Source organism: Aedes albopictus, chromosome 2 (genome assembly GCF_035046485.1).
Source record: "Aedes albopictus strain Foshan chromosome 2, AalbF5, whole genome shotgun sequence".
Taxonomy (NCBI): domain Eukaryota; kingdom Metazoa; phylum Arthropoda; class Insecta; order Diptera; family Culicidae; genus Aedes; species Aedes albopictus.
In genome coordinates, this window is record NC_085137.1 from 178,960,711 (window position 1) to 178,982,599 (window position 21,889).

Here is a 21,889-nt window from a genome sequence, read left to right on the forward strand (position 1 = left end):
ATTTCACGACAAAAACTTCCTAAACAAACGAGAATTGATACCTTAACCTTTGCATTGAGAATCCCTAGTCGTATCGTATAGTTCAACCAGACACTTGAGTTGTTGAGGTTCTTCGTTACCAAGAAGTTGTTTTTCACCTTAGATACCAACAGCTCACGCAGCGCATGAGACGAGCTCCCCGTGAGCTATGTGCCTAGCTCGCACCCACCAGATTTTCGTGAGCCTCCTAGCAGCGCAGCACACTGCGATTTTGAAGAGCTGGGAGACAATTTGGTAGGAGGCTCGCTGTCACATTTATGTACACATGAGCAATGGGAAACTCTGTATGTGATTCATATTTTCAAAATAAATGCATGTACCGTCAAGGCGCCATTCACCGTGGGGGCTCCATTCACCGTGTGCCTTCGAATATTTTTTCATTATTTCCATATTAAGATTAAATGATATGACAATTTCCCTTCAATTTCACCAATACAACACTAATGTATTGATACCATATCAAAACGCTCATTAAAAACATTTGAAAGTATCATTTTGACACTAAAGTGTGTTTACCTGAAGCGGGTTTCTGCTCGTTCACTGCATTCATGGTGAAAAAACGAAAACTGCGCTAAGGTGATTTAAGCGATAAACTAAATGTAGTAACGTTTTTATTCCACCAAGAAGCAATTAAATTCACATATCAGGTATGAATTTTGCATTACCGAAGTAAGTTTAACAAGAAAGCACGATTACTCGTACTTTTTAATTGAAACCAAAAAGGCACGGTAAATGGGTACCCTAAAAATCAATGGTCTCCATTCACCGTGCCCCATATTGTCCCATATATCTAGAAAAAATCGAAAATTTGAAAATTCGTTTTTTCAATAAAATCTTGCAAGTTATTACTTGAAATGAATTTAAACGAAGAAAATTCCCTTGGCTGGGTTGTTTTGATCATTTTTAAACAAAGTAGAATAAAATTTCTCATACACGGTGAATGGGTCCCTACTACCACGGTGAATGGTGACCTACCACGGAATTAGGCGACCCTACTACTCTTTACTAATTCTACTATATCACCCAATTTTGTGAAAAATTTTCTACTTCTGTGGATATTGCTTTAATTTTAACCTATAATGAAGGCAATTAAAAGCGGCACCAACAATGTTTATATGACTGGTGTCAAATGACAGCCCTTATTTGCCCCGAGTCCTCTTAAATCCACGGTGAATGGTGCCTTGACGGTATTGAAAGGCCACATAATACTGATTAAATAAAGCATACGGTTTACAATAACTTTATTTTTTATTTGTTTTTATATACCTAGCAGTACACTTCCGTTTCCTGAAATCCGTTTTCTCCGGCGCGCAAGAAAAATATCCGTAAAGTTTTACATTCTACAGTAGCGAAATAGAGTCCATAAGGATAAATTTTGTGTTTGTATCCCAAGATATGTACCAAATGGATATACTAATGCTAAAACAATACAGTTTTAGTGATGATATGGTAAGAAATTTGCAAGTAAGCTCAACTTGGGCTGATTTTTATGAAAATAACTGTTATATCAAAGATAAACATCATAAAACGTAAATTTTGAACAAAGTTTACCACAATAGGAATACAAGCATGTTTTATTAGTGAGAATGGTGTGAATCAACTAGCAAAAATGCACCCATGCTTCTTTAACGCAAAAAATCTCATTGAAACAGGTAAATAGACATTTTTGTTTAATTTACGTTTCATTTTGTACAAAATAAAACGGCTCCGTACTTTACCAATACAAGATCTCAATTTTTTTCTCTTCTGGTCATAGTTGCTACTAGCAATGGGGATGACAGGAACCTAATTTGTTTCAACTTAAAACCATTACTCGTTAAAATACGGCGAAATACCAACGAAATGGGGTGCGTGCCAGCTGAAATTAACTTACGACACATAAGCGATCAGTAGAGAAGGATAAAGGACAGTTATTACCGAAACATATACTGTATTTGATGTATGTTAGTTGGCCTTTCAATAAATAAATTTACTTTGAAAATCCTAATTACAGATGTGAAATGAATTGAACTTGATTTTGTATGAGAACTTATTGGACACGGTGTAATCCGCATCGAAACACGTAACGACTGGCCCTCCAAGTTGCCAACACGCACTGTCTGGTCAGTTGAATATGTAGATTCCGAATTTTCAACTCTCGCGTAGCAATTATAGCCTACAAAGCACTGAAACTCTTCATTATACGTAATGTCAGTACGCGCGAAAAAAGTAAATAAACAGAGCTAGTCCTAGCAACCAAACATGGTAACGGTTAGGTCTAACCAGAATCATTCGTAGGACCAATCATGATCATAATCAGTTCAATTGATATCGCTAATTAAAGGGATTTTTCAGAGAAAAACTATGAAATAATGATTCCCTAACGTAAATTTCACATGTTTTCGCAATAGTAAAATGCATAAAGTTCATGGATTTGTAACAGAATATGTATTTTATTGAGGGTACAAAATTCGTTATTTTAGTGTCCCCACACTACTTAGAGTTAGACTTTCTAAAACCTACATTTTTAAATAGATTTGAAGGTGAATTAACAAAAAAATCAAAGTGTATTGAATGAATAAAAAATTATTTTTTGACATTAGTGAGTTATTACTTCAAGTTTTTAAGAAAATGTTGGCATAATCGACTAATTTCCAAATTGGTCCAACCATGATCAGTTTTTTTTAATTTTTTTTTTATTTCGCCTTCGACTGAGTCGCACAGACTACCACTTAAAAATTAAAAATTAAAACAAGAACAAATACATGTATGCTATTTTACAAATTTTCACGAATCAAAATAACGAGAATACACTGAATGAGGCTGTTGACAAAATTATTCTGGTAGCTGAGTTGTTCGGTTTGGTCTCCACACTGAATTGTAGCGGTCACGAAACTCTCGAATTCGTACACCGGTTGGCCAGTTCGACGCAGCAAAGGCAGCTTTCCGATATTGTGCACCAATGACGACTTTGAATGACACATAATCCAACGTTGAAATATCTTTCCAGGGAGACACTAAACATTTCACGTCCAAAACCCGTTCGGCTCCTAGTGCTTCACACACCATAGACCCTATTTCATCTTCCGTGACGTCATTCGCAATATTTGAGAGACACTAAACATTTCACGTCCAAAACCCGTTCGGCTCCTAGTGCTTCACACACCATAGATCCTATTTCATCTTCCGTGACGTCATTCGCAATATTTGAGATGTACAACTGCAGGCTACTATAGGGCACCGCACTGTTTTGATTTTGTATGGGATTTTGAAGTTTCGTGGCCTTGTTGTTTACAAGATTTCTGTTAGAGTGAAAGAGAAGGAGAGAATTTCATGCAGTTCCCTATTCTGCATGGCAACAGAAGGTTGTTTGTTGGCAAGATGTTCTACGTTGTTTTTCGTTGAACTTAACGGTGGAGGTGAGGACGTTGAAAGATTAATAGAGCTAGATGACAATTCTCCACATATTTCAATTGATTGTAAATGCGAAGTCAGTTGCGTTAGAATTTTGTCAATTCGTTCCACCTCAGCCTTCACTTCATCCTTTGTTGCCAATTTTTCGGTGTTTATATCAGATGCAGATTTACCAAAACGCTCGTATTCGATAGCATGTCGGCACGGGTCGCACATCCAAAATATGTTGCTATGTAAGCAAGCACATCCTTCGTCGTACGTCAAGCCCACACATCTAGCGTGAAAAGTGTGTTTATCCTTGCAGATACCGTAGCACATCACAACAATCGAATCTCCACTTTGCATGTATGGCAATGATCCATCGTTGAGAGGTTTGGGAAACCCTGTCTACGCGATTGTCAGTTCTTTACTCCAGAGATAGATGGCACACGAACGACTTTATAGCAAACTTGACAAAACAATCGAGGATGGTGGCGACGACTGACGACCACACGTCGATGTGTATCGTTGAATGGTGATAAGATAGAAATACAAAATAGAGTGCAACTGTTGTTTCGCAGTCGATCTTTCTACTTCTTCAGATAAAATACCACACAACATTGGCGTAACGATGAGAAAAAATGCGATATAACAGGCACGACACGGTGAAATTTAAAACAAAAACTACAGCATTTCCAACAGCGTAACAAACAGTGCGCCGCACACAAACAAAAAAAAAGAAAAAAGTTTTTGGACTGGTCCAACCATCATCAATTACCCTATCTATATATTGTTTTTTTTTATTCCTGTTCGGGTTTGTCACTGCGACCAGTTTTTAGATCTATTGTGACATTACCCGTATCCTTAGTGTAGTGCATGTCGCATTATTCAATTGCCATTGAGGGGCAATAAAGTATCGATTTTGATACAGTTTTTGTTTTGTTTTCTTAGAAAACAAAACAAGAGTACTGATATTGGCCATGCATCGGAAACCTAGCATCACCCTTGTTTTACTGCTAAATTCTCCCCAGTAGGAAGTTTAGGACCCGGGTTTTAACATTAGCAGCAATATCATTCCAACAATGGAACAGGTGTTCAGTAATAGGGATTCTAGTATGTTCCTTGCATACTAGCACTTTCCAGTCTTCGAAGAGTTAGTACATACATGGATCCCTAACCCAATTTGATTTCCTTTGCATTGAGTTTAGCCTCAGATGGTGAGGTTTTTAACTATATGCAAAGTAAAGTTGGCAAAGTTAGTTTTATTCAAAGACTGGAAATCATCACAATACTATAATGCCTATAATTATCAGAACACATATTCCAAAATTGAAACATAGGACGACACTAGATTTCGATTTGGTAGATCTAACACCGCAACGCAACCCAAAAAGGCGATCTACCCACGCTACGGGCTCCGTTAAGGTGAAACGTCAACAAATCCCATTGCAATTTTGCATACAAACTTAAGAGGCACAAATCTGACGAACGAGGCCTCAAACCAAGCCGCACTTGTTTATCCTGGCTTTGCTCACTTGCAAAAAGAGGCAGCTTTTCCAAATCGAGCGCATTTGTTAACGAATTTTCAAGATTGGTGCTCTTGAAAACGTGAGTAGGGGTCCAAATCGGCCATTGTGGCAGCCATATTGGTATTCTCTGAAGTTTCTCCTTAAAGATCGAGCATCTTTTAAACCCCCTCAACCATTCATCCCTCAGCACGGGTCGCCTGACACCTTGGATTGGGGTTACCTGTTTGGTGGACTTTTACCCCCGGAACAGGTGGTCCGTAGTGCTATTCTAAGCCGGCAGCTACACGGGTATGTACTATCTATATCGAATAGTCTCCACAGAATTCTCAAAACTACTTGGTACTTCCTAGGCTACGATTCGCTCCGTTGAATCTACGTCGATACCAGTCATCCTGGAAGTTGAAAGTCCTCTTCAACTGCTAACAACAATTGAGTGTGCGGCCAACCACGTAGTTGCCAGAATTTCCCTTGTATCGCAATTACGACCATAAATAAACCACGCAGACAATTAAGGGGAGTGGTTTGGCCAAATTTAAAAAAAAATCGAGGTGGTCAAAATCTATATTGGGTGACGAAGGGTATTAACGGCAGGTTTGTTCGCTTCATCAGGGGGGTTTTTGTGCGCCGAACTGCCTGAAATTTGGACATAAAACTCAGTTTGGTTGGGAACGATTTGATGCCAACTCTGAATTCAACAGGTTAAAAAAACCATGACGAAGAGAACAACACTGTCGAAAATACGTAAGTTCCCTATATATGAAAACATAGTGGGACCGCGCATAACTCGCGAATAGGTCATTCGGTTCCGGTCGTGTTTGTTTCATTCTGTAACGGGGACTTGAGCTTGGTCATCAAAATTTGCCAGGGCTAGATTTTTATATGATTGCCCTTTTTTTATTGAAAGCAAACTTATGTGTCTCTGACTGATTTTGGGCCGCTGAATCAGAACCCCGGTTCAGATTTGCTTAAACACGTCATAATTTTGAGCTATACCTCAATTTATAGGGCAAAGTTTGTGATTTGGGGCTTTTTTGATTGCAAGCTATTAAACATGGAAATATATTGTTTAAGCCAGAAAGCGTAAATTGGTCAATTAACATCTAAATCAGGCCTGCCCAACCTTTTAAGGCCGCGGGCCACAGGTGTCACTCCATACTAGTCAACGGGCCAGAAATTGAAATCCGGCGATGATACATTTTTTCAAAAACTTTTCTGAGTTTTTAAAAGAAATTTCAGAGTTCAAAAGATGAGAATAGTACATTTGTTGCAACAAATTTCAGCTTCTAATGAAATTTTATGAAAACTCTTCCAGACTATTGAAGTTTGCGTCAGTATTAAATAAAAGAGATGCAATCACACTTATAAAGCAGAATTAATGCTAAAATCTTACAAGAATTCGTACAATTTTGATGGATGTTGTTGTATTTATTTTTAAAATTGCTCGAAGTTTTTGTTGAAATGTTTTTATTTTTTTTTACAATGTCAGAAAGAGTTCGAAAAATTTTACAAAAACATTTACATTTACATAATTTGATTCTTTCTCGCAATCTGTTAATTATACAAGTGTTTAAAGATTTATTGATCTCAATAAATCAATATTATTAGTTTTTTTATAACGTTTCACTTGAAAAGGACATTATTTGTTAATATGGATGCTCTGGCCGAATTTTAATATTTTTCTCCACTCGTGCCGCGGGCCGCACAAAATCTCTTCGCGGGCCGGATCCGGCCCGCGGGCCGTACGTTGGCCAGCCCTGATCTAAATTAACGATTCATGCAAAATATTTCGATTAACCAAATCAAACTTAATAGATTTGTTTGGCATTCCTTACAACTTTGTAGAAGAAATAAAAGACATAAGAAATACCGTTCAAAAGTTTTACTCAAAAAAAAAAACTAATGTCAAGGAGTTGTCTATGAAAAGCGTCCTAAATTCTAAAAATTTGAGCTCAGACAGTCAGACGTAACACTCTGATAATTCCCATAGTACACCGATGTCACGGTCTATTTCAAAATTTGATAGTTGGCCAACTGGCCATCCGTTGTGCTTGCATCGTTTTTGTTCGAATTTTACGTTTGCCCACTACTTCCGCCTAGTTGATGGTTGGCCCAACTCAGTTCTTTAAGCATTGGCCGAACATGCTTCCGTGACTATGATTTTAATTGAAAATTATTCGAAGTGTTACGTCTGTTTGTTTGTGCTTTGAGTATAAGAGCATTGGCGTCTTCGGCAATGTTCATAATTGTGGAGTTTAGGATTTATCCGGGAAGGAATCACCCGACACATGCCGCACGCACAACTTACCCAGGCTGACGTTGGTTCGCAAGTGACGAGGGCGAATGCAGTTGGTTGTCATGGGCAGTGGTGGTTGCTACACACTCACTGATGCCAACGATGCCAACGTTGTTAGCTTGACAGTTCATAGCACAGATAAACGCACTAGATCGCCTGCTGTGATTTATCTCATAATCACAGCTTCTTGCAGCCAAATATATACCTCACAATAATTATCTACTTTTCTCCTGAATTTAAGTCTCTAGTTTTGATTATCCCAAGAATAACTTTACGATCGCACTTTTCGGTAGATTAATCATTATACTGATTATGACAAAATATACGCGTTATCATATTAAGAAACTTTACCGAAGACATCCGATATCCGAAATCAATAGTTTTGATGTTTTTTTTTTATATTTCCATCGTGAAATCGACTACTGTGCTATGGAGGGTTTTCTGAACGAATCCTTAGAGAAACTTGTAAAAGAATATCCAGACAAAACTTCGGAGGAATGTCTAAAGACATTTTTGAAGGATTTCTCAAAGCGGGCCAAAAATCCCTCAAAATGTGAAAAAGGTTCTATAGAGGAGTTTCTGAAAAAAAAAAAAATCCCTGAAGAAAATTTCCTCAGAAAAATTTGTAGGAAGAATCCCTGGAGAAATGATAAAGAAAAGAGTAAAGGCATGCGTAAAGAAATACCTGCAAGATTTGTAGAAATTCAGAATTTCAGAAGAAATTGCTATAATAATTTCCGAAGCAAACCTTGGACCATGAAAGATAGTTTGATCTAGAATTCGAAAAGGAATTTCAAAAGCAGTTTTTAGTAGAGTTCCAGAGAAACTCCCGGAAAAAAAACTTTGGACAAATATCTGAAGGATTTTCTAAAGGAATCCCTGGAGATATTTTTGGAGAAACTCATAAAGACATGCATGCAAATAATTTTTATACACTGAAACCTCCATTTAAGTCGATGCATAGTTTATCGAAAATATTTTTTACCGTACAAGCAATGATAAAACCAAAGACTTTTATATTTTTTAATACTTCGCATGACAAAGGAGTTTTGTCAAAAAATATAAAACTGTATAGTTTAGTCATTGCTTGCACGGTAAAAATTATTTTCGATCAGATATGCATCGACTTAAATGGAATTTTCAGTGTATAATGCTTTGTGCAATTTTTAGATCTTCAGTGAAATTTTTAAAATAATCCCTGGTGGATTACTGAAAATTCTAAAAAAATAAATCCAAATTAAAACACTGAAAAAATAAACAATTCCAAAATAATTTCGTAAGGTGTTTTTTTTTCACAAAAATCCGCTAATAATTTACCATAGGGATTTCTGTTGGAATCTTTGGAAAAATTTCCAAGGAAATCTTTGTAGGAAATTTTTAAAACATTTTTAGAAAAACTCTAGGTAGGCACCTCTGGAGGATTTTCTTAGAAAATCTTTGGAGCAATTTTATAATAAATGTCTAGACACTAGAGGAATTTCTGAGGGAGTCTCTAGACGAACTCTTGAATTTCTGCTCAAAATCTTGGAGAAATTTCTGAAGCAAACAATGCAAGATTTTTTGAAAAAAAAATGTGTGTAACAATGATATATATTGCCCTTTACCAGATTTTACCAGATTGCTGGTATGTCTGACACATAGCTTAACTTAGCTTAGACTGACTGCACATATCAATGGTTGCTACTTTGTGATTAACCCGAGCCAATGACAGTTGCACAATGAATCAACTGAATAATTGACTGGGAGTGGTCAAAATTCTCACTGTGCACGCTATTGCTGGTATGTCTGAAACATACTGGAAACACTTATTATTAGGAAGCATGAAATGTTGCTAATTGAAAAACTGAGAGATGAAATTTGTAAAAAAAAAAAACGCTCACGCAACTAAACCACAGAATAAAGCCTGTATCCGCAATAATCGGGACACAGAAGTACGGCTGTAGCTCTGTAATGATTCGGTAAAATTGACCAAATAATTGACTGCGAACTCTTTGGTGTATGTTTATTATTTGTGGAAAATTTCATAAAAATCGATGTATTACTTTTAACTGTAGATAAAAAACAAACCCGACATGGTTTTAAGCATTTTGTACTATCATGACCAATTTTCATTCGCATAATAGATGGTTCTTTTACGCTGCAGTTCAAAGTTTTGTGATAATAATTATGAAATTTCGTTAACAGTTATGATACTTATAGAGACACTTCCTTGCAAAATTTCATCAACTTTGATCAATTGGTTTGAATGCTGCTGGTGTGGAAAGGGATGAGTGTTAGTGAAAAGTTTTCGTGTTTTTCATGTGCAATATTTGCCTATTAATAATTATTGAATTTCTCTGAGAATTTTCATGAAATTCTCACGGAAAGTAGTTGATTATGTGCATATTATGCCTGCAAAATTTGATGATTATTGGTATAGTGCTTTCAATAGTACAATCGAAACAATAAAGCGTGCTGACTAATTGCTGTATGAGGGGCATAAATCACGTTCAGTCCCAATATATGTTTCGACTATAAAATTGTTGATATTGCATCGATTTTTTGAAATTTTGCCTATGCAACAAATGTAGATTGAGAGGTTTGTCTTCAAAATTTCAGCCATTTCCTTTGTCAAATTCAAAAGTTACAGCGCTGACAAGTAATACTAGGGGCTGTACAAAATTCTATGGCGCACATTCTACCCTTTCATTGCTACAACATAAAGTACTGCACTGATTCACATGAAATTTTGTAGGTGAAATGAACACAACTTAAGCCCAAGTAACATTTTAAGTTTTGTTCGGCTCCGTAAGAGATCTTCATGGCTAATTTTATAAAACTTGCGATAAAACTGATGTATACATAAAAACCTCTTGATAACCTCTTTAAGAGCATCTTCCGGCTAAGTGGACCATCCTTGGAGAGGTTTTGCAAACCACATTAAGAGTAGCATTAAAACTGTTTTAAAACCTAGTTGAAAAAAATTCCATTCTAGAACAGAGGTTATGATTTTTGTTGTTTTTTTTTCACCAAAAATTATGACAGCGCAAGCTTCTTCGATGGCACGTAAAGTTCATGAGAATACATCATTCGTAAATAGAAAGCGATCATTTCAAAGTGATATTTTTGTAGTTATTGTTTTGGTAGGCTTGTGCGCATTCAATATTACCGTGAATATTGGGGCTGTAGAAACATAAAATTGATGCGCTTCGAAAATGATGAATATTATCATCTTGGAACGAAATAAATCAATTTGTTAATTTAGTAAAACTATTCGAATCACAAGAAAACTCAGCTGAGAGTATTTATTCATGTAGTGTGGGCATATTCTGCAAATGACGGCAAACTATCAATTCATTGCTTATTTGAGCAAAATTAACTATTTTCCATTCACGTCAGCAAATTCTTCAATATGGCGACGACCATAACATAGCGCAACATTTTTTTGTCTCAAGAGCAAACTTATGTGTCTCCGAAGGATTTTGGGCCGCTGAATCCGGATCCGGGCTCAGATTTGCTACAACACGTCGCAATTTTGAGCTATACCTCAATTTGTAGGGCAAAATATGCGTTTTTGGGCTTTTTTGACTGCAAGCCATTAAGTATGGAAATATTTTTTTAAGCAATCAAAAGGTTAATTGGCAAATTAACATCTAAATTAACGACTCATGCAAAATATTTCGTTTTATCTAATCAAATTTGATAGATTTAAGCGATTTATGTTAGTATGAAAACTTGCATGCAACTTTTGGACGGTGACTTGTATGGGAAATGTCGTACCTAACATAAATCGCTGAAAACTATCAAATTCGATTTGGTAAAACGAAATTTTTTGCATGAGTCGTTAATTTAGATGTTAATTGACCAATTAACCTTTTGATTGCTTAAAGAAATATTTCCATACTTAATGGCTTGCAGTCAAAAAAGCCCAAAATCGCCTATTTTGCCGTACAAATTGAGGTATAGCTCAAAATTGTGACGTGTTAGAGCAAATCTGAGCCCGGATTCGGATTCAGCGGCCCAAAATCTGTCAGAGACACATAAGTTTGCTCTTGAGACAGACCAAAAGTTAATTTTTGTTACGCTGTGAATTAGCGAAAACAAACGAAAGCAAGTTTACTTTTATGATGACCGCAATAAACCTAGCAGTGTCGTAGTTTCTGCTTTTCCACCAACAGATGTCGTTACTAATCGACCGGGTCGCCATCTGTTGAGAGTTTGAACAGTTTTATTGTGGTAATAATGAATGCCAGAAGGTTTACATATCGGAGAGTTTTGTTTACTCTTAAAATCTGGCTTTGTGGATATCTTCAAGTATACTATAAACAGAGCGTTAATGATTAATCATGAATTTAATCACGATTAATGATTAATGATTAATGATTAAGATTATTCAAAAATCATTAATCATAATCACAAAAAAATCTCATTTAATCATTAATCATTAATCTTAATCACACTGATTTCACAATTTAATCATTAATCAGTAATCATAATCATAAGAAAAAAACATTAATCAATCATTAATCATTCATCACCATAAATGATTCACCATATAAAATATATGATCCAATTTGAATTGGTTCAAATGCGGTTCTAAATAATATAATTTATGATTCTTTTCTTAAAAATCTCCCAGACAGAGTTACCTTTTACTTTTGGAACTTCAAAAATATTTTAAACAACAAATATATTTTAATTATTTCCGGTTTTTTGGGATTGATTAATCATGATTAATCATGATTTTTAATCAATGAGCCATTTTTAATCATTAATCATAATCAATAATCACAGTTAAAATTAATTTTAATCATTAATCATAATCATTTATCATCCCAAAAATCAAAATAATCATTAATCATAATCAATAATCACCGAAATTGGGATTTTAATCATCAATGATTAATCATGATTAAAGTTTTTGTTAATCATGAACGCTCTGACTATAAAACATTTCATCAATGGTTTTCATAAAAGTAGTCATAAAGCTGGAAGTTTTAATTATTGCTGTGATAAAACCCTTATAAAAATCAAACAAAACCAATCAGAAATGGAATTGTTACTTGAGAAGATGTTATAAGGCCAAATTTGAGCCTTTTTTATGTATCTATTGCAGAGTTACAGGTGTATTTCTGTGTCCCGATTATTGGGGATACAGGCTTTAGGTAACGGTTCTGCGGAATAGAAAGAAAACTGACGAAGCCACGCCGTAAAATCTCCTTTTTCACAAACCCATCTTTCTTTCGGCTTAGATGCCAATCCACAACACACTCGCGTATGTGCCCATTGTTTTTATGAGCTCTCGCCAGGGCCGGATCTAAGGGGGGGCAGGGCTCCGGGCCCCCACATTTTAGGGGCCCCCACAAAAACCGTTTTTGCTTGCCAAACATTAACAAAACCGAAGAAAAACTTATTTGTTCATCGCATTTGTACCGCCGAGGGGCCTCCACATCCACTCCGGCCCCGGGCCCCCACATTCTTTAATCCGGGCCTGACTCTCGCACTCCGCATACTTAGCCACCAAGCAGTTTGTTTTGCTGTAATTTGAGAATTAGTGCCCAGTGGCTCCAAAGGAATCCCTGCAAGAATTTCTTTAAAAAAATGAAATAATTCAAAAGAATTTTTTAAAGATAACTTGAAAAAATCCGTGGGAAAATTGCTGCACAAATACTTTGGCAATTTTCAAAAAGAATTTTTAAAGGAATTTCAGAAGAATGTTTCGGAAGATTTTTTGAAAAATCGCCGAAGGATTTCTGAAGTTTTTTCTGAATAAATAGAAAATCTCTCAACAAATCTACGTATGAGTCAACAACCGACAAGTAATGCGTAAGTGCAAAATACAGTCACTCCCAGGTAGAGGTGAACCATTGACGATAAAAAAGCGTTATTGGTTTGATTGATATAAAGATGAAAGATCTGAAAATAATACCTAAAATACGTTCCTGGACAATATCAAAATTTGACCACACGGATTGGTATTACCGAAAATTTGCACTTCAAGTGAGTTGTTTTCGTGCATCTACCTCTACGTAGTTATCCGTCGTATCAAATAGAATGCGAACGACGCGTTTGATCGCCTTCCAGGTAGCATTGTTCTTCCTCTACAAGTGGTTGAGGAAGCGTTGCCTGTACGATAGGCAAACAGTTTCAAACAATAAACAAATCGCTTTTCGTACATATGTACAACAGAGATGGTTATATTTGCGGTTTAGGGGAAGATGATATAGATCGATGAGATTGGAATTGAACCTTATGACAACTAAGTTTCAAGATCAAACGAATAGCTCGCTGCTATTGATTAGATCTTACAATATCTAAATATGATATGATGATGGTGCTTCAGGAGTAAATTGTGATATTATTTTTAGATCTTTTATCTCTTATATCAATCAAATCACTTTTGGATCTCCATATCAAAATATGCTATCCTCTACTCGGGGTTCTAGCAAGTTCAACCTACGTTGTGTAACAGGACTTATGTCATTGTATGCACAAGCTGATACTATGAATAAACTTAGTGCTTTCTTTGTCGTTTGTTTCGTTTTTCGGACTAGAAACATATATTTTTTTTTGTTTTCGCTTTGTGTGGCGTTCTGAATAAAATCGGGTGACGTACAAAAGGCTGAATTACAAAAGGCTGAAATAACAAAAGGCTAAAACATGAAAGGCTGAAATAACAAAAGGCTGAATGCATCAAAAGGCTGAAATAACATAAGACTGAACTAGAACTTCGACTAGTTTTTAAACGCACCAGCCTAAAGGCTAAAGCCTGGAACACATAGCGTCCGTTCCGTCGAGGTTTGTGTTTTTTTGACAGTTTTTCCATAGGAAATGTGTCAAACTACTATCACGCACACGCAAACGTATGCATAGTGTGGGGCACTTAACCTCAACACTAACAGCTCAGACAAACAGATCATTCTAATTGGGATGTAATTATTCCCACACATTCATTGATTTTACGATCCAGTTGAAAATTTGCGTGTTAGTCGATTACCCAGCCCTGGCACTTGCATAGCTCGACGATTGGTCGTCCTACGAGCGGCGACATAATGTAACATACTAAAAATAATTTACACAAATGCAAATTACGCGGAAGAAATACAAGGTAATGAATTTTATTGTACGCCATTGGACACACAAAACTCAATGGTTTTCTTCGGTACTTTCAGGTCTTCAAGTTAGTCTATGGTCCTACCGTCCCTAGTTCATGGTTGGCCAAACTAAGCCATTTTAGGGGAACATACTTCAGTTAGGCGCCGTCCACAAATTACGTAACACTCTAGGGGGAGGGAGTATAGCCGAGCGTTACGGTCCATACAAAAAATTTAGGATTTTCATACAAAAAAGCGTTACGGAGGGGGGAGGGGGGTCCAAAATTGTCAATTTTAGCGTTACGTAATAAATGGATGCTGCCTTACTATGTTCTGAATCGGAAAATTTTACGACTGGCCATAATGCCATGGATTATTGAACGCATACATTACTAAGGCAGTATTTTTTCCAAAGAATAGCATATATTTCAAAGAAGGAAAAATCTCTGATGATATTGTTTTAGCAGCCGTAATGACAACAATCTCCAAAATAACATGACTCGAAAAAATAGCTCATGTTTAAAGAAGGATAAATTAACGATATGGGTATTATCACATCCTTTTTGTGTTCGTTGGTATGCACCATTACCCTTTTCACTATAAGTTCAGTTTCGAAACTAGGGCCCATGTTGAGGGTTACGCGTACGATTCGCGTTCGGACCAGGAACTTTTCATTGTGAAAATTTTCTTGACTCCCTTTGGCATTGAGTATCTTCGTGCCGATATGCCAAAGCTGAGAAGCAAGCTCTATCTTAGTTCGGGCGTTACTCCAAGAAAAGGAAGAAGTGCTCTAACTTATCTATGCATTTTCGTATTTTCAGCCTTTTCAATTTTAAGCCTTTTGTAATTTCAGCCTTATGTCACACTTTCTTGATTTCAGCCTTTCGTATTCAGCCTTTTGAAATTCAGCCTTATGTTACAATCCCATCAAATCACTTCAAAATGTAAGATTCTGAAATATCCGACAAAAAAATAAAACATCTCCGGGTGTTAGTGTCTTCTTCTCGATAGATGTTTGAAAGATCTTCTAGGAATCTTGTTTTCCCTTACATAGGTATTGTTATGGTTCCAAAACCTTCAAATTCTGCATGAAATCAGCTGCATCATATTAAGGTTTCAACTTTCTTTCGGGCACTGTAATACTTCTTATGTCACAAGATATCAACCGATGCTTGCGCGCTGCCTACAGTCAAGTCTTTCCATCAAAGGATAGGACGCAATCAGTGAAGTACTAGATTGAAAGTAGTGAGCTGGATTTTTGTATGGTGAGATGATCAGTTCTCCATTTCTGCGATGAAATGGTGCAAACAGCGTGGGTTATATGGTTTCTTGCCTAATTTGATGCTGTTTGAGCAAAGCTTTGGGTAACTGTGTTGTTGAAGTTGCAAGAAATAAATAATACAACAACACAGTTACCCAAACTTTTGCTCAAATAGCATCAAATTAGTCAAAAAATCATATAACCCACGCTGTTTGTACCATTTCATTACACAAATGGAGAACTGATCATCTCACCATAAAAAAATCCAGCTCACTACTTTCAATCTAGTACTTCAATGATTGCTTCCTATTGTCAGCTAATTCGAGAGTCCAAAGATTCTTTGTAATACGCTTCGATTTTTGATATTGATTTAGTACTTCTTCATGTAGCGACTTCCGAACTAGAACTCGCCAGCTTGCTCTCAGCTTATAGTATTGGAAGTTCCTCCGTCTCTAATTTAGAATGAAAGTCTCTGTACTGTTTGCTAGTTCTAATCTTGTTGAACAAGTTTGCTCGTGATCCTATCTGTTACATATCAAGATACAAAAAACGTTTAACGTTTTAGACTAAAACGCCACATAGCGGAAAAGTTTCGAGCTAAAACACGACGATGAGCTAGCACTTCGCCTGTTGATCAATTTTGCCAAAAGTTGCATTCTTTGAACTCCCGAGGTTCTCGTAGTTCAGGTGTTCGAAAGTTGTTTACTCTTGCTACGAATTTCGAACCAAAATAACACTTTTCGACGTCCGGAATTCTTACACTTTTTACCTTTGCGGATGTTTCACCGTTAAAGAAAGGGAGATTTAAAAAAAAACATTAATTAATTTTTCCATTAATTTAGCAAGGGTACAAAAATGTCAATGAGGCCATTCCACCAAAATCCCGACAAACCTCCGCAACACGGCACTTCACAAGTTGGTTAACTTCGAGCCCTAAAGAAGATCCAAACCAGAGGATCGAAACGTCGGCGATGAAATAAAAGAACCAACGCTTATATCTGTGACTGCAAGCCGAAACCATTAGAAGTCCCACCAAAATCAGTCATCCAAGAAACACGACCGTTTTGATTTTGTGGATTCCTGGGTACCCTGACTACAAGTGTATTTCACAGTTAAATGATCCCATGGCAAACGTTTCTCCCAATTTCACGTGTAGCCAAACAGTCTGGGTCTGGGACCATTTGGGCAAGGGAACCTATTTTGCGCACTTTCTGCTATAACTCAGTCATTTTTTAACCGATTGACTTGATTTTTGGATAACGATCAATTACGTACAGAATCAAGCGATGTTCAAAAATTCGAATAAATCTGTTTGAAATTTACTGATTTATAGCAGCAAGTTCCCAAAATAGGTCCTCTGGCCTAAATGGTCCCAGATCCTATTCTAAATAACAACAAAATAGCACATTAGCACCATTTAACATTAATATCTGGCTTGGTGGAATTTGGGACTTGTCAATCAAAGTGTAGAATAAGCAATAAGTTAAAATACGCAAAAATAAAAACTTAAAAAAAAAGTTTTAATTTATCACTTGTACTTATCAATTATCCGATGTTTTTCTTCCTTACAGGACCATCGCAGGCTGTCACGCTGGCATCCCCGGGTAATACCGTTCCGCCCGTTCTGTGGCGTGCACGACGAAAAGCCGGTAAGCAGATTTTTTGTCCTAACTTTAAACGCATATTACCTGAATGATTTGCAACAATGATCTATCAATTTAAACTACTAGTCTTCCATAAGTTTTAGTAAAAAATGCCACCTGTTACCAGCTACCTTTGCTATCACTAGCCTCCATTCATACGGTAAATTGATAACATGCCATAGCAACTGTTTGCATGTATATCACCAGTTATTGGTGGCGCTATCCTCATAATGTCCTCCAGCGAGTACAATGTTCAGGTACAAGGCGAGAGAGAAAACAAAAACAAAAAATAATAAATACAGTTGGACCTACCCTACAGACGTAGCGCGCTTGCAGATGATGATACCGAGCAAAAAATTTAATCAATAGGATAAAAACACCCGCTACACCCACTGCATGGTTTTCATTCAGCTCCAAGGTCGACGCCCCTTTGGTCGCTGGCTGGCAGGCGGGTAGCCGAGCGATTAAACGCCACGCCAAGTTTGCAGTAGTCAGTAGTCGGCTGACTCGTCCCAACTGCGCTGCTAAATGCTTGCCGCTGCAATAATAAACTTAATGGATCTTTTTATCCTCTCGAGTGTCGGTCGGTCGGTCCGGTGTCGAGTATCGGTCGGTCGCGACGCGTCGGTAAGGTTAGGTTGAAGCCTCCCAAGGGTTTTCTTTTGTGATGCGTGGTGCGGGCTGTTGCCTTCGATAGCGATATCGTTTGCAAAAAAAAAACCTACGTAGATAACGGTACAATGCGGCAGTGTTTCTCCATGACCATTGCTTTGGAAAAAATATTTGGGACAAAAAAGATAAAATTGAGTCGCAGATTGCAATAGGATAGCAGGCCCATTGCTGATTTCGCTACTACATATCTACAATAGCATAGCCCCACTTCACACAACTAACCGAGTCCATCGATCAAAAATGTAGATTACTACATTGCTCATAAAGGGAAATACAAAATAAATTTTGCTACAGTTCTTGTCTTGTTTTCTTAGAACCTTTAGAAGCTACCAAATTTGATAATAAGGTCGCACTATTTACACTCAGGAATCCCCGAAAGATTTCATGGAGAAATCTCAGAAGGATTCCAAGAGGAGCCTTAAAGAAACTCCTGGAGGAATCCACGAGGAAACTTCTGGACGAATCTCTTCAGGAACTGCTGTATGAAACACTGAAGAAACTTCAAAAGGAATCTCTGTTGGTTCAAGAATCTCTCTTTCCTGCAGAAGCTTCTGAAGAAATCTTTTATTGGAATTTTCGAAGAATGCAAGAAGCAAATCCAGGAACAATTACTCGAAGGAATTTCAGGAGGGTTTCCCAAATGAATTCAAGCAGGAACCCCAAGGGATTTACAGCAAGAATCCCAAAAGAATTCCAGCGGGAATTTCTAAAGGAATTCGAAAAGAAAACCCTTAAGGATTTCTAGGAGGAATCAACGAAAAATACCCAGGAAGAATCTCTGAAGGAATTCCAGGAGAAATTCCTGGGAGAATTTTTGGAGAAATTGTCGAAAGAATTTCATCCTCAAAGGAATTCCAGCAGAAATCCCCAAAGGAATTCTGGGAATAATCCCCGAAGGAATTCTAAGAGGAATCTCCGGAGAAATTCGAGAAGGAATCACCAAAGGCATTTCAAGAGAGAATCCTGAAAGAATACCGGCCGGAATATCAGAAGATATCCAGGAATTTTAGGAGGACTCCTGGAGGAAATCCAGGTGGAATCTCCTAAGGAATTTAAAGAGGAATCATCGAAGAAATTGCAGGAGGAACCCGAAGAAATGTCAGAAGAAATTCACGACCAAATAACAGGAGAAATCCTCGATAGAATTTCAGGAGGAATCCCCGACGGATTGCCAGATTGAATTCCAGGAGGAATCTGCGAAGGATTTCTAAGAGGAATCTCCGGAGAAATTCGAAGAGGAATCATCAAAGGCATTTCAAGAGGGAATCCTGAAAGAGTTCCGGCCTAAATATCAGAAGATATCCAGGAATTCCAGGAGGACTCCTGGAGGTTTTCCATTAGGAATCCCTGGAGGAAATCCAGGTGAAATCTTCTAAGGAATTTCAAGAGGAATCATCAAAGAAATTCCAGGAGAAAACCGAAGAAACTTCAGAAGAATATCAGGTTCGACAGAATATCAGGAGAAATCTTCGAAAGAATTTCATCAGGAATCCTCGAAGGGATTATAGGAGGAATCCCCGAAGGAATTCCAGGAGAAATTCCAGATTGAATTCTAGGAGGTATCTCCGAAAGAATTCCAGAAGTAATCCCCGAAAGATTTCCAGGAAGAATCTGCGAAGGAAATTCAGGAGGAACCCGTTAATGAAGTTCATAAGGAATCCCCGAAGTAATTCCAGGAGGAATCTCCGAAGGATTTTTAAGAGGAATTTCAGGAGGAAACCGCGAAGGAATACCAGGAGGATGTCTCGAAGAAAGTCCAGGGGAACCCCTGGAGGAAGTCCTGGAAGAATCTCCGAAGAAATTGCAGGAGAAATCCCTGCAGGAATTCTAGAGGGAATTCCCGAAGGAATTGCGAATGATTTCCAAGCGGAATCCTCGAAGAGTTTCCAGCGGAATCTCCCAAAAGGAATTGCAGGAGGTATCTTCTAAAGAATTCCTGGAGGAATTTCAGAAGGAAATCCTGGTGGAATACTTGTAGAAACTCCGAGAAAGAACCCTCAAGAATATCCTGGAGATTTGTCTGATTATAATACTAAGAAAATTATTGAAGAAACTCCTACGAGATTCCCTGAAGAAATTCCTGTAGAAATGAGCTTCTGCAGAAATCTCTGATGTAACTCTTGGAGATATCCCTGAGTCCTCCTGGAAAAGTCTCAATCTCAATCTACAATCTGAAAGAACCCCAGGAGCGATCCCTGGAAGAACTTCTGGAAGAATCCCTAAAGCAATTTCACGAGGAATCCCCTAAGGGTATTCCGAAGGAACCTTGAAAGGAACTCTTATTAGATTCTCTAAGGAACTCTTGGAGAGATTTTGTAGGAATCCCTGAAGAAATTCAGAAGGAATCCCTGAAGAAACATGTGCAAGAATCCCTGAAGCTCCTGGAGAAATCTCTGGAGGAACTCCTGGACTAATTTCTGAAAGGTAGGAATTTCTAAAGGAACTTCAGAAGGAATCCCTGCAACTTATTTCTAAAGACCTCCTGCACGAACTCCTGAAGAAATTTCTCCAGCAATTCTTGATGGATCTCCAGGAGGCATTTATGAAACCTCCTGGAAGAATCTCTGAAGGAACTTCTGGAAGGACACCTGACCGAACTCCTGTTGAAATAGCTTAGGGAACTTTTGAAGGAATTCCTAATCAAAACCTGGAGGCAGTCTTGAATCTGGAGATCCCTGAAAGATCTCCTGGAGAGGTCACCGAAGGAACTTCTGGAGCAATCCTTGAAAGAACTCCTGTAAGAATCTCTGAAAAATTTACATGAGCCATCCCGAAGTTATTCCAAGAGGAATCCCCAAAGGATTTTCAGGAGGGTTTTCTTTAAGAAATTCTAGAAGAGATGCTAGAAGGAATTCCTGTTGGAACCCTTGCAGAAACTCCCGGAGTGATCCCTAAAGCATCTCTTTGAGCAATCCCTACAGAACGTTAGGAGTAATCCCTTGTTGAGGAATTTCTGAAGGATCCCCAAGAGGAGTCTGTGAGGAAACTGCTGGACTAGTTCCCAAAGAAACTTCAGTAGGAATTCCTGAAGGAAATTCAGAAGGAACCCAGCAAACACAGGATCGTATATAATGTTGGATAGGATGCAAAAGTGGAGGCGATATACGTACACTTTACACGCGGGAAAATAGAAGCATGTACGAATATGGCCTCAACTTTAGCATCCTATGCAACATCATATAAGGCTTTGTGTTGACTGGGAATCCATAAAGGAACTCTCAGACTTACAGGGGGTGGCCCAAAAGTTTGGGATAGGCAATTTTTTTGTCTCTCACAAAAAAGTTCAACATGCTGTAACTTTCCATAGAGTACATCAAAAATTCTCAATTTTTGACTGTTTGTCAACCTATTATATGTGCATCATTAGTACAAATTTGGGTTCGATTGGTTAATCTTTCACGAAGTTAGAACCCTTCTCGTAAAACGCTATTTTTTAGACAACCAATTTTTGAGCTGGGCATTTTTTTTATTATCGTACAAATTGGGCTGAAGGGTCCCAGATTTTAATGAACATTTTTCCACAGGCTGGGTTCATGAATATATGAACAAAAAAAAATGAGAAAAAATCAGGGTCGCCTATTTTTTCGGAAAACTCAGGTGGAAATTCTTTGTTCTCCCCTGACACAACTTACTTTGAAAAATCATAACTCAAGAACGAAGTTTTTTAATGTAAATAAAAGCAAATATTCTCAGAAATTCAAAAAAAAATAAACTAGAAAAAGTTTTTCACAAAATTTTCCACAGTTAACCCTCGAACGATCGCGCTGTTGTATTTTGTACAACATGTTGAAAAAATCCCGCCTTTTGTACTCAGCATTAGCGTGGTGCTGACGCAGGTAGTCAACCGCGCGAGTTACGGAAGGTTAAGAAAATTCATAAAGAAAAGCCGGAAAAACAATGCCCGAACTCGTGGAAAATTTTCACAAAAATTTTTTTGAGAGGGATTATTTCATAAGCTTTAATCGCGGAAATTTTTGGAATGCAGTTTTTTTCGTTTTTGAGTTATG

At 37.5% G+C, this 21,889-nt stretch overlaps 1 protein-coding gene across 4 annotated transcripts in view; it reads left to right on the forward strand.

Moving 5' to 3' along the window:
- The window catches only part of LOC109397513 (dual 3',5'-cyclic-AMP and -GMP phosphodiesterase 11), a 460,696-nt gene that overhangs the window by 116,570 nt on the left and 322,237 nt on the right, over positions 1 to 21,889 (forward strand). For all 4 annotated transcript variants that reach the window (XM_062850794.1, XM_062850784.1, XM_062850786.1 and 1 more), the window contains one exon: positions 17,139 to 17,216. Coding sequence is in view for 2 of the 4 variants with exons in the window: in XM_062850784.1 (XP_062706768.1) it covers positions 17,139 to 17,216 (78 nt within the window). In the remaining 2 variants the exon portion in view is untranslated. The remainder of the gene's footprint in view (positions 1 to 17,138; positions 17,217 to 21,889) is intronic.